This window comes from Podarcis vaucheri (assembly GCF_965113315.1).
Source record: "Podarcis vaucheri genome assembly, chromosome: 3".
Lineage (NCBI taxonomy): Eukaryota > Metazoa > Chordata > Lepidosauria > Squamata > Lacertidae > Podarcis > Podarcis vaucheri.
In genome coordinates this window covers 59,270,745-59,284,852 of record NC_138761.1, presented here as the reverse complement: position 1 = coordinate 59,284,852, position 14,108 = coordinate 59,270,745, and the positions used below count along the sequence as shown (strand labels likewise).

The window sequence follows — 14,108 nt, the reverse complement described above, 5'->3', positions numbered from 1 at the left end:
TTGCTATGTGAGGAGACTGTTTTGGGTGGAAGTGTTCTATGAGAACCGGATGTTCAACAGTGAAGCCCAGTCCCAGGCAGTAGGTTTTAGAACCCAACTAGGCATGATGAGGCCATCTATCGTGTGTCTGGCCAGTTTGCACATAAAGCAGAAACTGGGTGAGGGGCTGAGCTAATGAAATGCAGGAGATCAATTATATGCTAAGAACAAAAACAGCCCTGGCTACCTCTCTTCCCCTTAGTCGGTTTCTCCAGAACCTTTCCTCTGTTCTCAGCTCTGACACTGGCTCCTTTTATTGTTTAAGACACAACTTCATATTATAATGGGACAGAAATGTGAAAGGAATGCATGTGCAGCTATCACAGACTAGATTACCTGTGTGGTCCCTTCCAACTCTGTAATTCTATGGTTCTGGAATTGGTTCTATGGTTCCACTGTTTTGCAACAATACAGAACCCTGCGAACATATATTTTTGTTTACATAGTTACTGAAAGGAAAACAAGTATTTTGCAAGGTATTAAGAATAAAATAGGTTTATTATCTCTTACTTTACATTATCAGGTTGGGACATTGGCAATGTGGAGGTCTGCGGTAGGATTCAAAGTTGTAAGTTCATTAGAATAAGAGAGACATACAGAATCATTGCATGCCTTTTCTGTATTGATTTGTACCTGGGTCCTTGGATGGGAACTTCTTTGCACGGATGGATAAAGAGGAGGGTTCACACACAAAAGCTGATACACAGACTACAAACTTTACTGTATAACGAACACTTCCGACAATTCAGTCATACATTGAATTCATCAGACGACGGGATGAGCTTTAAAATTGATGCAACTACTGAAACCTTAACTTTGCTGTGAGGGTCCAATCAGCAAGAATCTTTCAAGCTCCATGAAAGCAGGCAGCGTTGTATCAATAGCAGCAATGGGATGTGTTGCTAAACATAAGGCCTAGTCCATATCTGTAGCACAATGAGGTGGCAGAGTCCTGAGCTATTAGCATAGAGTGTACAACTTCAGACTGCTAGGGATGCTATCATCTTTTTGATCTTCAGTTTAAAGCGGGGGATAATGCTGCTCATTGCCCATGATAAAGAGATTGCTTGAAGGGTGGGAATCCTCACTGTGTTTAGAAAAATAGCATAGCAGAGGCCAGTCTCCCCTACGGTCCTTCTGCTTGTGCTGCTAGGTTTGTTTTTGTGTAACAGAACACTAAAACATCTCTCTTCCCTTTTCCACTGTCTGAAGTGATACAAACCACTCATACCACTTTAAGATCCAAGTACTTCATTTTGCTGCCTGTATAGACCAAGCCTAATGTTTCACCTTGGGAAACTCTGCACTTCAACAGAGTGGCTTGTAAATAATCCCATGCCTGTGACAAGTAAGAAGCAAGCCCAGGCAAGTAGGTGAGTAGAAAAATATGCTTCTATTTGAACCAATCTTGAAGTGATAATAGTGCCATGTTATTTTAAAATAAAATAATGGTTTTAAATTAGTAAATAAATATCCTTTCTGTAAAAGGAAGCTAAAGAAAGATCATTTACGGTATGTCAAAGGAATCTAATTTCTCACCTAAGGCCAGATGCAGAGAGCCAACACAACAGGAAATAGATGTGTCTAGGATCTTATATGACTGCTGTATTCTTCCATGCCCTGACCTGTGCCATCCCTTGGGACATGGGAGTGGTGCAGCAATGTGGATCATCAGCCACCCAGAAACCAATATTCAAAGTGGTGCTGTAACACTGCATGATGCTTCTTTGCAAAAAAGAACTGAGGGAGTATTATGGATTACAAGGAGAGGGCAGTTCCTGGAGAACATGGCATTTAATCCATCGCAGGGCTAACTCCAGCCACATTACCTTAGATATGGCAGTATTTTCATGGGACTGAACCGATACACAACCCAGTAAGATGGAATTTGCCTTATTGACAATCACAGGATAGTGCTAGAGCTCTGGCAGAGGGAAGCCAGTCTGTTTGCTGGTGCAGCTACAAACATCTCTACCACTGATGTTAGAAAGAATATTTTAGAAGGTGGCTGCTGTGTTTTCTCTTTAAACATGAGTTTTTACTTTTTTTTTTTTTTAAAAAAGAGGAAAGTGTAATATGCAAGAGGCACACTTTTTTTGAGGAAAGCTCAAGGAAAGGGAAGTCACCTGAACCCTGCTTTAGAGATACATCCCATTTATGAGGTAATCGGATTCCTCAGACATCAGGGGCCGAGCTTTCTTAAGTTTCTGTCTCACTAACCGAAGTCTGCAAGCTACCATGAGCAGCAGCATAGCAGTGATGGCCAGCCCAAGAGCCAGAGGGAGGACAGCACCTTTGAAAGGGAAAGAAAGGAGCAGTTAAACAATGTTAACACTGGAACTAATCAAGAATGTGCTATATAAAGCCAAATAATTAATAATAATAATAATAATAATAATAATAATAATAATAATTCACCAGCATGTTAGTATACATTTCTTTTAATACATACATTTTTGTATGCCGTTTTGCTGAATATACATTTTCCCCCCAAGTGATTTCCCCCCTAATATTTTTGTACCTTATTTTTCCTAACTAGCATTTTTGGTTTTGCACACTTTCCCCCTAATATGCATAATTTTGGGTTGGAGAGATGCACCACAAAACTTGGAGAAGTGTGAATTTCAAAAGACAGCTGTCTTGTGGTTTGTGTGTTGCTTTGGGAACTGCAAAATACGTAGGTTTGCGTTAAAATGTGAAATGAACCAAATTTATCTTTCATCACTAATGTCAACCCAACTTAAAAACATTTGACACCGGCTGCTGTCCCAATTACTAGAAAAGGATTTTCTTAAAAAGTTAACAGAGGATGCTTGGTTTCCAGTAAAACAATTCCAAGTTTTGCAAGAGTGCCTTGCAGGTATGATGCTTAGTGCCAGGGGTTTAAGGGAAAGGTGCCTTTGAAGAGCCAGGCAGCTACTATGAATTGTAACGGTGCTTTTCTCCCCTTGGGCACAAAAACATAACTTTTGCCTAGTGAAACTGTTTTAAAACAACCTATTGAGACTTTGTAGCAATATTACCAGTTGGTTGTCTGTGTCACTTTGATAAACAGGACGCTGTTGACCAGGGGTCAGCAAACTTTTTCAGCAGGCAGACGGTCCACTGTCCCTCAGACTTTGTGGCTGGACTATATTTTGAGGGGGGGGTGAACAAATTCCTATGCCCCACAAATAACCCAGAGGTGCATTTTAAATAAAAGGACACATTCTACTCATGTAAAAACATGCTGATTCCTGGACCATCTGCGGGCCGGATTTAGAAGGTGATTGTGCCGGATCTGGCCCCTGGGCCTTAGTTTGCCTACCCATGCTGTTTACTGTCTGAGCATGCACCTAGATAAAGCTTAGGCCAGTTTTCAACACATTTCTTTTTTATTTGCCATGGCTGCAAGTTACATCAGAATTTTGACTTTATATCTGATCATGAAAATTGGATCCTCTACTCCTAGGAAAGAAATGTGGTCACATGAAATTTAGTGCTTAGGGCTATCAACGCTGCAAACAGCTGTACCTGCAAATAGGAAAACAGTGCTGCAGATTTCTCTCTCCTTGCCTTCACTCTGAAAAATATGGGCACACAACCTCCAAGCTGAAGGCTGATCTCCCCCTGTGTTCCTCTCCATTCTGAGCATCCTGCATGTTTAGCTGATCAATCTGCCCCTTTTTTTCTTATAATAGTAACACTTGCTTTACGCTTTTTGCATACTGGATAAGCTTGCAGGCTTTGGCATGGACACAGTACCCATGAGAACTGTGCAAAGCTGGCATTTGCTGCAAACTGGAAGAACAGGTTTTCCCTGAGGTCAATAGGAGGGAGAAGACTGCGTGTCTAAAATGCAGCTCATATGCTTCTGCAGTGTAGTTGTGCAAAAATTATGTAAGTCTGTATGCACCCTCACACAGGGGTCATTACCAGGAAATAAGCCCACCATTGCTTTTGTGATTTAAAAAGTTTCTCTTTAAGGTCCAGCTTGTTCTGCCTAAGGAAACTGTATAGATGGACTTTTCCTTAAACAAATCTTTGTCAGAAAAGAAGTGCACACCATCAATTGTCAACTGCTGTAAGAATACTTTGTGCTAACCTACACGTCATAGGGATGATACAGTGGTGCCCCGCAAGACAAATGCCTCGCAAGACGAAAAACTCGCTAGACGAAAGGGTTTTGCGGTTTTTGAGCTGCTTCGCAAGATGAATTTCCCTATGGGCTTGCTTTTTTGCAAGTTTGTTTCCTTTTTCTTAACACCGTTAATACAGTTGTGACTTGACTTCGAGGAGCAACTCATAGAACGTGGTGTGGTAGCCTTTTTTGAGGTTTTTGAAGCTTTTCCAAAACTTTTCCGACACCGTGCTTCGCAAGACGAAAAATTCGCTAGACGAAAAAACTCACGGAACGAATTAATTTCGTCTTGCAAGGCACCACTGTATTATAAACCTGGCTCCCATATATTATCTCAGGATCATGCTGAGTTTTCTGCAGGACATCCTTCTGTCCTTGGGGGGAAGGACCGCATACCAGAAGCCCAACAGGTCAGGAAACCCATCTATTATCTACACTGAGGGCCAAAGCAGACACTATGTTATCTACATATCTTTGCAGGGTGGGGGTTGTTTAGTTTTATGAAAAGACAAATTGCTGGCAGTGCTGGATTTAGGGTGGTGTAGACAGTTCCCCCTAACAGAGTGCCAAATTGAGGGGGTGCAAAATTGAGAAGATCCATTTGGGGGTGCCAAACTGTGGGCTCGTACAGGGCGCCATATTACAAAAGATTCCCAAAGTCTGCCCCCATTGCTGGAATAGAAGGTCTGATCTGGAGCAGGATCCCACTGTTGGGGATAGGGGAGTTTTAACCCTTCCCCCAACTATGGCCCTGATCTGGATCAGCCCCCCCCCCCAATATCTTAAATCTGCATATGACAATAACGGTACTGAAATGAGTGGAAGCTTTCCCCCAACGCAAACTGCAGGTCAGTATTCCAGATCCAGATTGGGACAACTGTGAATAAACCACCCTTGCTGACCCAATCCAGGAGATAACCATCATGCAGGGATGTTATTCCTATAGCTTGTGATTAATTGGTGATGCAAGTTGTTAAGATTGTATGGTTAAGGCATTTTGTTTTGTTTCTAATCAGTCCCACTCTGCACATTAATGGGAATTAAAACATTCAGTGACACCTAACTCTCTGAGTTTAAAAATACAGCATTGTAATTACCTGCTTCTGGAACCGGATGGCTCTTTTCGATGGGAGTGCCCTTTAACACCACAATGTTATTTTCATTTTTATAATCTGTGTCTTTCCCTGAGGTTTTAGAGTCTGTAAATATGGAGCAGGATATAGAGCTATAAGTCATATTCCATATACATAACAAATCATTTGCTTTACAGTCTGCCCTCCCTTCTATGTTTTTTTCCAGTAACTACAGCACATAGAGTGCTATCATCAAGTAGAAGCATAGGGGCTCCTCTTCGGCATCTCTTAACAGGCTGCAGATGCATTAGTATTGTTCCTGGCTGCCACTGCATATTTCCTGTCTTCTAATAAGAGGATTATTCAAGCAGCTCCTGGGATTTCAAGGGGCTTATTCTGAGCTAAAAAAACAAGAGATTTTGCAGTTATGTTGTACTGCAATATTCCCCGCTTCTAAAAAAAAAAGTGACTGATTATTACCATGAGCTTTTACACATTCAGCAAGGCAGTCTGATTCTTGAAGGAAGTTGTTTTCATTGCCTTTGCAGCCGCCATAGACGAAATGTATGCAAGTGCCAGAAAAAGCATCAAAATGCCAGCGAGGGAAATGGCCATTGCAGGGGCCAGCAGCAGGAGGCACCAAGCACAGCTCTGCGATTAAAGCAGGAAAAAGAAACTATAAACATTATGTCTTCTAAAACATCTAAAAATAAGCCAGGGTTTAGCTTTTCTAAAGTTTGGTACTTATTGCATTAAGTATGTGATTTAATGGTTGTCACTATTTTATAACACTTCAGATTCTTAACTATGAAACTGATTGATTTTGTTTTTGCTTTAACATGCCTGACTACTTCTGCTCTTTCCACATCAATGGCTAGAACTGTGTCTATCTCACGTTATTAATTGAATCACAGTAGAAAAGGCAAAAGAGTAATTGGCACGCAAAAGTAATCAGCTACGGAGACCATATGGCACCTATTAGAGCCAGATGCTGGGTGAAATGTGTGTTGGAATATGCAGCAAAATGCTAAGAGGTATAGGCTCAGGGTCATTTTGACAATCTTTCCCATGTCCAGGATGAAGGTGTATCATGTTACACCAGCCAAGGAAGACTTTCTACGTAGACCCTGCCACTCTGAATCTTGTGCAACGCTATGAGGTTTGATAATTCAGAAATGCGGAATACAGCTCTAAATCTGCACATGACACTAAGAGCTATCAGAATTAACCAGGGTGAGAACACTTTCTTACTCATAGCATACACAATGATAAATACCTCCATGATCAGAGATGTGGGAGGGAGGGAAAACAGTGTTTCTATGATCAGGCTCAGAACACGCAACATTTTCTTCAAATTTAATTGAGATCAATGGGCTTTAATTCTGCACCGGAGGGTGGTCTTTATTTTTGCCCAGGTTAGTCTTGCAAGTACAGGTGCTTAGCAACATAGTGTTGCCTGTATTGGTTATAAGTGGTTAGGAAGAGGCATACTGAGAACTATACTAATGCTGCAAAACATGACATCAAACTTGCACTGTGGTGGCAGTGTGTTAATGTCAGAGATATTTAAGGTATATTCATTATACCTGGCATTAACCCAGTAATTTGTTTCTTTGGTCCTTGAGAGGATGATTTGTTGATCTTGTCTGCATCAGATGCTTGATTGCTTACAGTAGTTTTCTGGGTGATTTCAAATGCAAGTTCCTTGTTGACATCGTTAGTTTGTCCAATGCTGTTTTGCTGGATGAAGCTAGTGGCTGGGTGAGTTATTGTCTTTTGTCCTGAAGTAACTGAATAAATTAAAACACAGACATTGTCTTTATGGGGTGTGCGTGTATGTTGTTTAAACACTCAAATAATCAGATGACTGACACTGAGAGCGCACTTTCAAAGGAGCTCACTTGCAATGCTGATCAGGAGATTGCTGGTGACAGCAAGCCCCATTGAAATTTTCCATCTGCAGGTGTGGTTTGAATTCAAACCCCTCCTGTCAACAGACATTTTTCCTCTGCAAGTCTGTAGAGGAAGAATGTCCATTTGAAGGTGCATAAGTAAAAGATGCGTGTAAACTCAATGTGCTGTTTACTCACATTTCTGACAAAAAGCTTCATCAGACCCATCCAGACACTGCTCTTCTCCATCACAGGCATAGGTGATATCAATGCAGCAACCATCATCACAGAGGAACTGGTAGCGAGAACATACCCCAAAACATCCTGTAACAAACCAACTCTCAAGTTACATGAAAAGAGAACCACTAAACTGAGTTGTTTAAAACTGGAAATGCTGAAATGGGAGTTACAGAAACTATACATTACGAGATTATTATACTGCCGTTCACCAAAAGTGGTTAGATAAATAAATAAATAAATTCTAAAGCCACTTACAAGCCTCCTTTGGCATTGTGGCATATAAATGAAATAATGATAAAGATAGCAGCAACAACATAATACATAATAAACAAAAGCATTAAGATAGCTCTTAATGGCACACCCTTTCCCCCCTCATCATTAGAGAGTAAGCTCTGTCAATTTCATAATTATGGGCAATATCAACATTGCACAAGTGTAAGTTTGCTTGTGCGATGAGACTTCTCATTCTCCAGTTCACAGTGCTTGACAGATACCATGTGGTTGCAAAAATATTATTTCAACCGTTTTCTCACCTAACATGGAGTGACCCACTGGAAGTACGGTCACTGAGACATTATCTGAGCTTCTTTGGCCAGCTGTGTCTGTCACGGTCAGCTCCAGCATGTATTTCCCTTCTTGCAAATGAGAGAGCTTCAGAGTTCCGGGTTGTGGTACCTGTCCCAAAGAAACCAAGGCATTAATTGACCAAGTCCTGCTCCTCACACCCTTGCTATTTTATAGTAACACAGGCAGAAGCTCTCAGAATGCTACCGAATGAAGCCAACATCCATGCTTTGACACAAGCACAGACCTGAAAGTCTGCCAAGCAGCTGATAAGAATATATATATATAGAGAGAGACTGAAATTGGAAACAGTGAATAGTGGTAGTGTAAAAACGTAGTAAAGCTTCAGCATATTGGACCAGTGCTCTTTTGGTAGCAAAGAGGACAGGCCCAGAAAATAAATATTTGACCATAAGAAGTGCAGTGGTATCCTAAGAGTAATATCAAAAAATAAACAGAAAGGTGATCAACCCATTTCAACTTCTTCCTTCTTAATGAAGATTTCATGCCAACTGCAGGGCTAAATAATAAACCCAAACAGCAGGATTCCATATATGATAATAGTAAACACATATTCATTCCCTTATGCATAATATGAGGAAGGAATGTTTGCAAGGCATGTTCATTTAAGGCTAAATGCCCATATTCTTAATATATTTGCAATATATACATACAGTATACGTATATATGTAATAACCCAATTTCCTGACAAATACCAGCTTTGAGAAATGAATATCAGCTAAACAGTCTACAGTCTCTAAAACATTTCATTTTGGCTTTTATCTGAATGCACTCTGAAAAGTTCACATTGTTATTTTTCCAACACCAGGACAAAATTTAGCAAATAATTAACTTGCACTACAAAGTTATAGGTACCTTCATATCAACTGAAGGGGCACCTTGAAGCAGTCTCCACTCATACTGTATGATTCCATGGTCATCTCTACTTTCTCGGCCATCTAGAATCACCCAGTTAACGGGCAACTGAAGCATAATGTCTTTCCCTGCCTTGCTGAGAGGTGGCTCATCAGCTTCTAAATAAAAGAAAAGCAATCTGGTTACTAAAAGAAAAGAGAGCACACATCCCTGGCAAGTTTTGAGTTCTCTTCTGGCACACAAGTGCCTTCACAGAAACACACTTGGATGGTGAAGGCACAGCACTGTGAGATGGGAAAGAGAAGGGAGGCAGGCATACTCATTGGACTGGAAGGAGAGGACTGAGAAGGCCACACAGAGATCCTACTCGGTTTTCATGCAGCCTTCATGGAACTTTTGAGGGCTCTCAATGCCCCTTTCTCTGGGGAAGCTGCTTCCACAGCCTCCCAAGAGGTGAAAACCCCCACTCTTTAATGGACAAACATAGAAGTCACTTGGTGCTGGTCCCTTGCCAGTCTGAGCAGAGGTGCAGTTGTTGCTGCAGCTGTTCACTTCCCCTTTTTTCCATTCCCTAGCTCTCTCTGCTAGTGAATGCAATGAACTTGTTGAAGAACAGAAGCAGAGGCATGGACCTCTCAGTCCAGGCAAGTTTCTCTCCCTGCTTCTTACCAAATTAAAAAGAAAGAAAAGAGATAGCTTCCCTGAGAGTACTCACATTTTTCTCTAGGACCTAAAGACCTTGGCTCTTACGTCTGAAAACTGGCTGTGGTTCACACCAGTCTTGTGGAAAAAACCACTCTGCTCATCATCAAGGCATTTTTGTCTTCTCAGCATTAGCATGCTTAAACTGCAACCTTTCATTTACTTGTAAGAGAGCAAATATCTTCTGTAAGTAATGCAAAATGAGTTGCAATAACCTCCTTGTGCTCTGAAAATGAAGGTAGAAAAGTGCCCTTCCCCAAATGCCCAAAGCTGCATGCATTTGCATGTCTGGAACTGCCAGACTTGCGTGTTCATGCCACTTCACTCATCACAGGATTTCTATGTGCAGAAATCGACAAATTGTGCAAACAAAGATTTTAACAATTGAAGATTCTGCATGAGCAATGTCCCTACATATAAAGCAGTGATTCACTGCAGATCCCCAGTGTCTGCACATCATGACTGGCGTGTTTATAATGTGTTAATTTCTACATGGAAGTGCCTTGCGCAGAAGCAAGTGAGTCATGCTTCTGTAAGGGCTGCCGCCAAAGACACAGACACTGTGTCATCCTCACCTGAGGGGGCAGAGAGTCTTTGACTGGGAGCTGCTTGACACCAATGCAAAAGCACTGCGGCTACGTGTTGAGGAAGGAAATTCATGCATGCCTTTGTGTGTTCATGAAGGACCTTAAAAATATATTGGGTGGTATTCAACTAAGTTTTACTCTGAGTAGACCCACTGAAATGAATGAATATGGCTAAGGTAGGCTCCTTAATTTCAACAGCTCCACTCTGAGTAAAACTTAGTTGAATACCACCCAGAGAGTGATACTAAACTAAATCCTACTTGGCGCAGACCTAGTGAAATCCAAGGACACTTATTTCAATGGGTCTCCTCTAAATATATCTTAGTTCAGGGGTAGCCAAGGTGGTGCCCACCAGATGTTGTTAGATTCATCAGCCCCAGCCAGCACGAGTGATGGGAGTTGTAGTCCAGCAACATCCAGAGGATGTCATGTTGCTTACCCCTCAGTTGGATATCACCCACAGAATTGAGAGAGGAGAGGAGAGGAGAAGAGAAGAGAAGTGAGTGACACTTTTGCCACTTTGTCTGTCAGCTTTATGTATACTTTTCGAACAAGAGAAGAGGTTGGGCCGAGAAGGAAATAAAAAATGGAGAAGCCCACTACCTTGCTCGCCACCCACCACTACATAGGCCTGTAATAGGGACACAGAGATGTTGTGAACAGCCCTGTGATCTGCAGGTGAAGGGTGGTATACTAACTAACTAACTAAATAACCAGTCAATCAGTCAATCAATCAATCAATCAATCAATCAATCAAGGGGGCCCAGGCAGAAAAAGGGTATGGCACAAAGATGCACTCAGTCTGCCTGAAGCACAGTGGGTGCCTACATAATATATACTGTACAAAGATTCATCTCACTCCATCTATGGGGTCACCATAGGAGAAAGAGCTGCCCTCTTTCTGCCCCCCGCCCCAACCGGCCCCTTCGTCTCCGCTGCGGACAGAAGCTCTAGTATGTAAACAAGGCCACCCTGTAGCGACTGCTATTTCCTTCTTGGTACAAGTCTAAGGTGAACACCAACAGCCATGGCTCAGTTCCAGGCCTTAAACCGCTCGGTTTCCAAGAGCCTCCCGGGCCCCCGCAAAGCGCCTCGTCCCCACGCCCCCAACCAAGTGCCGGTCTCAGAGCGCCCATTGAACCAACAAACCCAAAAGGCCCCAAGGCGGCTGCCGCGGACAGAAGGCCCCTTCTTACCCGGGGCGGACGGGCGGCTGCTGGGCTCCAGGCCGTAGCTGCTGTAGCCGCGCTGCGGGGAGAAGAGGCAGACAGCGCGGCCGCGGTAGGTGCAGTTGAAGAGGTAGCAGCGCAGCGCGGCGGGCGACTGCTGCGGCTGCTGCACGACGGCCAGGGTGCATCGGGCTTCGGCGCAGCAGGCGTCCAGGCACTGCCTGGGCCCCGCCACCGAGCCCGGCGAGTCGAGGAAGGTGGCGCCCGCCGCGATGGAGTCCTTGGTGCGGATGATGGTGTCGGGCCTGGCCGAGAAGAAGCCCGACGGCCCGCCGTTGCCCCCGCGGCAGCGGCCTGCTGCCACCTCCGCCAGCTCGTTGCCTCCGCCGCCGCCCGGGGGCTCCTGCTGCAGCAGCTGGCGGCGGAACTCCTCCAGCAGCGACTCGACCCCGGACGCCGCCGCCGGCGACCGGAGCTGCCCCGACGCCCACCCCGGCAGCGGCAAGAGCAGCAGCGAGAGGAAGAGAGGCAGGCCCGTCGGGCCGGGCACCTGCGCAGCCATGGCTCCGAGAGGGCCGCAGCGAGGCCGGCCAGCGAGAGAGCCGAGGGGACGCTGGGTGGGCAGGCGGAGAGCCCCGCCGCTACCAGAGCCGCCCAGGAGGCGGCGGAGGAGGCGGCGGCGACGGGCGTCCCATGGTGGCCCCTCCCCGCCGGGGACGCGGAGGGAACAGCCCGGCTCCGATCAGCACCACCGAGCGCTGGACAGCTCCAAGACGCACTCTGGCGCCGCCTCCTCCGAGCCTCCGCCCGCGCGCGGAAGGCGGAGGGCGACCCGAGGAAAGCTCCGCCCAGCGGCCGTCGATCCCGGCTCCCGCTTTCTCCGCTACGCCGTATGTTTCACGTCCGAAGGCGGACTTGTTTGGAGATGCGGGTCTGCTTATGCGCGAGAGCCGGCCGGGTATAAACGGCAAGTGGGATTGGCTGCTCGCGAATCATGCGCTTTGGTGCTTAACCTGCCCGGTTCCAAATGGATCGCTGGCTTTATGCACGCAACAAGTTGGCATGCTTCCAAAGGAGAACAAACAGAGTCTCCAAAAACCTTCCAAAACTGCATCAAGCAGTATTTGATTTATTAATTTTATGTTTAACCAACCTTGCATCCACAAATGCTAAGGGTAGTACAGAACACAATGTAAACATAGGACAGAACACCTATAAACACCTCTTGCAACAAATGGAATCAATGGGCTCATGGGCGTAGCCAGGATTTTTGTTAGGGGGGCAGGACTTTGTTAGAGGGGGCAGAAGCAACGTGATTGGTCAGTTAGTTAAGAATTTCTATTGTTTTACTTGATGGGGGGGCAGTTGCTCCCCTCTGTCCCTCCTTGGCTTTAAAGTATAGGAAGAAATTCCTCACTACATAATTAATTCACCACCAGTTGTCTTAATACTCGCCCTATGTTGTACTCTTGGTCATTTGTAACTGAGGATGAGATAGTTAGAGTTATGGGACTCAAGTCTGCAAGCAGGATCCCTAGGTAAGAAGAGAATGGAAATGCCAGTGGTCCATCCTCTACAAATCATTTTGACTATCCAAAAGGCCTGTGCATTGATGGAATGGATGGCCTTATTCATTCACTCTGCATGAAGAGTTAACTCCTTTTATAATGTAGTGGAACGCTCAATTATGTGAATTTTGTGAATTGGCATTAAAAAAATTAAACTTTTATCCGAGTTAGTCCATACTTCTCTTAGAAGAGGGAAAACAGCATCTGAATTTATACATGTGATAGAAGTTTATTAGACTAAACAAGCACCCCAGATGAAGCAATTTTAAAACATTTCTGAATGATACAGAGCAATAAACCTCTGAAGGTAGCCATCAGTGCTTCTTTCCTTTCGTGCATCTCTTCCATTTACTGTAGTTCAAAATAATCTATCAAGAAGCCAAATGCCCATCTTGCTCTTTCCCCCTTGCAGTACTTGACAATAGCAACAGCAAAGAACACAGAGAAGATCTTCTTCTTTAGCAATCACTCGTAGCCAATTAAGATTGTCTTCCATGAACATAGTCTTAACAGTGAGTCTGTAAGTGACTGTGGAGGCCAATTCTGGATCCATATGTCCTTCCACAGTGGGGACATAGGCAGGGACGCGGACTTATAAAAAATATTGGGGGGGGGCCCGGGAAAGCTCATGAATAATAAATAAGCTCATGAATATGCAAATAAAGTGGCGCCGCCTCCTCGTGAGCGAATAGGGGAGAGTGTGCTGCGCCTATTAATCAGCTCCGGAACAGCTGATATGCGGGAAACGTGGGGCTAGCCGGAGAAGAGAGGGCGAGCCCCCTCCGCTCCGGCCCTAAACCGCTGAAACCGCCAGGAGGAAGGAAATTCCCCCCGGCAGTGCCTTGGCAGTGGCGGTGGTGCTGTGAAGCAGCGAGGCAGGAGCCCCCGCCCCCGGGGATTCCCTAATCTCGCGGGGGATGGCCGGGGCTCTCCGACTAGGGCGCGCGGCTGGCTGGCTGGCTGGCGAGGGAGCAGGTGGGGAGGAGGCGGGGGACGGCGGCGGCACTCTGCTGGAAGGGCGCCCGAGATTATTGGGGGGGGGCTGAGCCCCCCCCAAATTTTTTTTGAGGGGGCTCGAGCCCCCTCAGGCCCCATGGAGTCGGCGCCTATGGACATAGGTTTTTGGGAGGGAGTTGATCACGGTGAGGGTTTTCCAAATGTGCTTGTTTCTCCTTTTAGACCTGAGTTTGTGCTTCTTTAAAGTCCATGACACCTTTGGTAAAGGTTGTTCTCCAACTGGAGTGCTCACAGGCCAGTATTTCCCAGTTATCAGTGCTT

The 14,108-nt window shown here is 44.9% G+C and overlaps 1 protein-coding gene across 1 annotated transcript; it reads right to left on the bottom strand.

Moving 5' to 3' along the window:
• Positions 1-518: 518 nt before the first annotated feature.
• On the bottom strand, positions 519-12,195 carry LRP11 (LDL receptor related protein 11). Its single transcript, XM_082215269.1, has 8 exons — positions 11,290-12,195; positions 8,805-8,962; positions 7,898-8,039; positions 7,323-7,448; positions 6,819-7,022; positions 5,713-5,883; positions 5,257-5,358; positions 519-2,332 (listed from the first exon to the last, which is right to left on the bottom strand). Exons 1-8 carry the CDS (start codon positions 11,822-11,824, stop codon positions 2,178-2,180), a joined length of 1,593 nt encoding a protein of 530 aa, XP_082071395.1. The 5' UTR covers positions 11,825-12,195; the 3' UTR covers positions 519-2,177.
• Positions 12,196-14,108: the final 1,913 nt, after the last annotated feature.

Excerpts from the sequence above, each read along its gene's own strand:
- LRP11 (XM_082215269.1), bottom strand. The coding sequence starts at position 11,824 with ATGGCTGCGCAGGTGCCCGGCCCGACGGGCCTGCCTCTCTTCCTCTCG. Across the intron at positions 8,040-8,804 it reads CCCCTTCAGTTGATATGAAG|GTACCACAACCCGGAACTCT; the intron begins GTACCTATAACT and ends TCTTTGGGACAG. Across the intron at positions 7,449-7,897 it reads AGTGGGTCACTCCATGTTAG|GATGTTTTGGGGTATGTTCT; the intron begins GTGAGAAAACGG and ends GGTTTGTTACAG.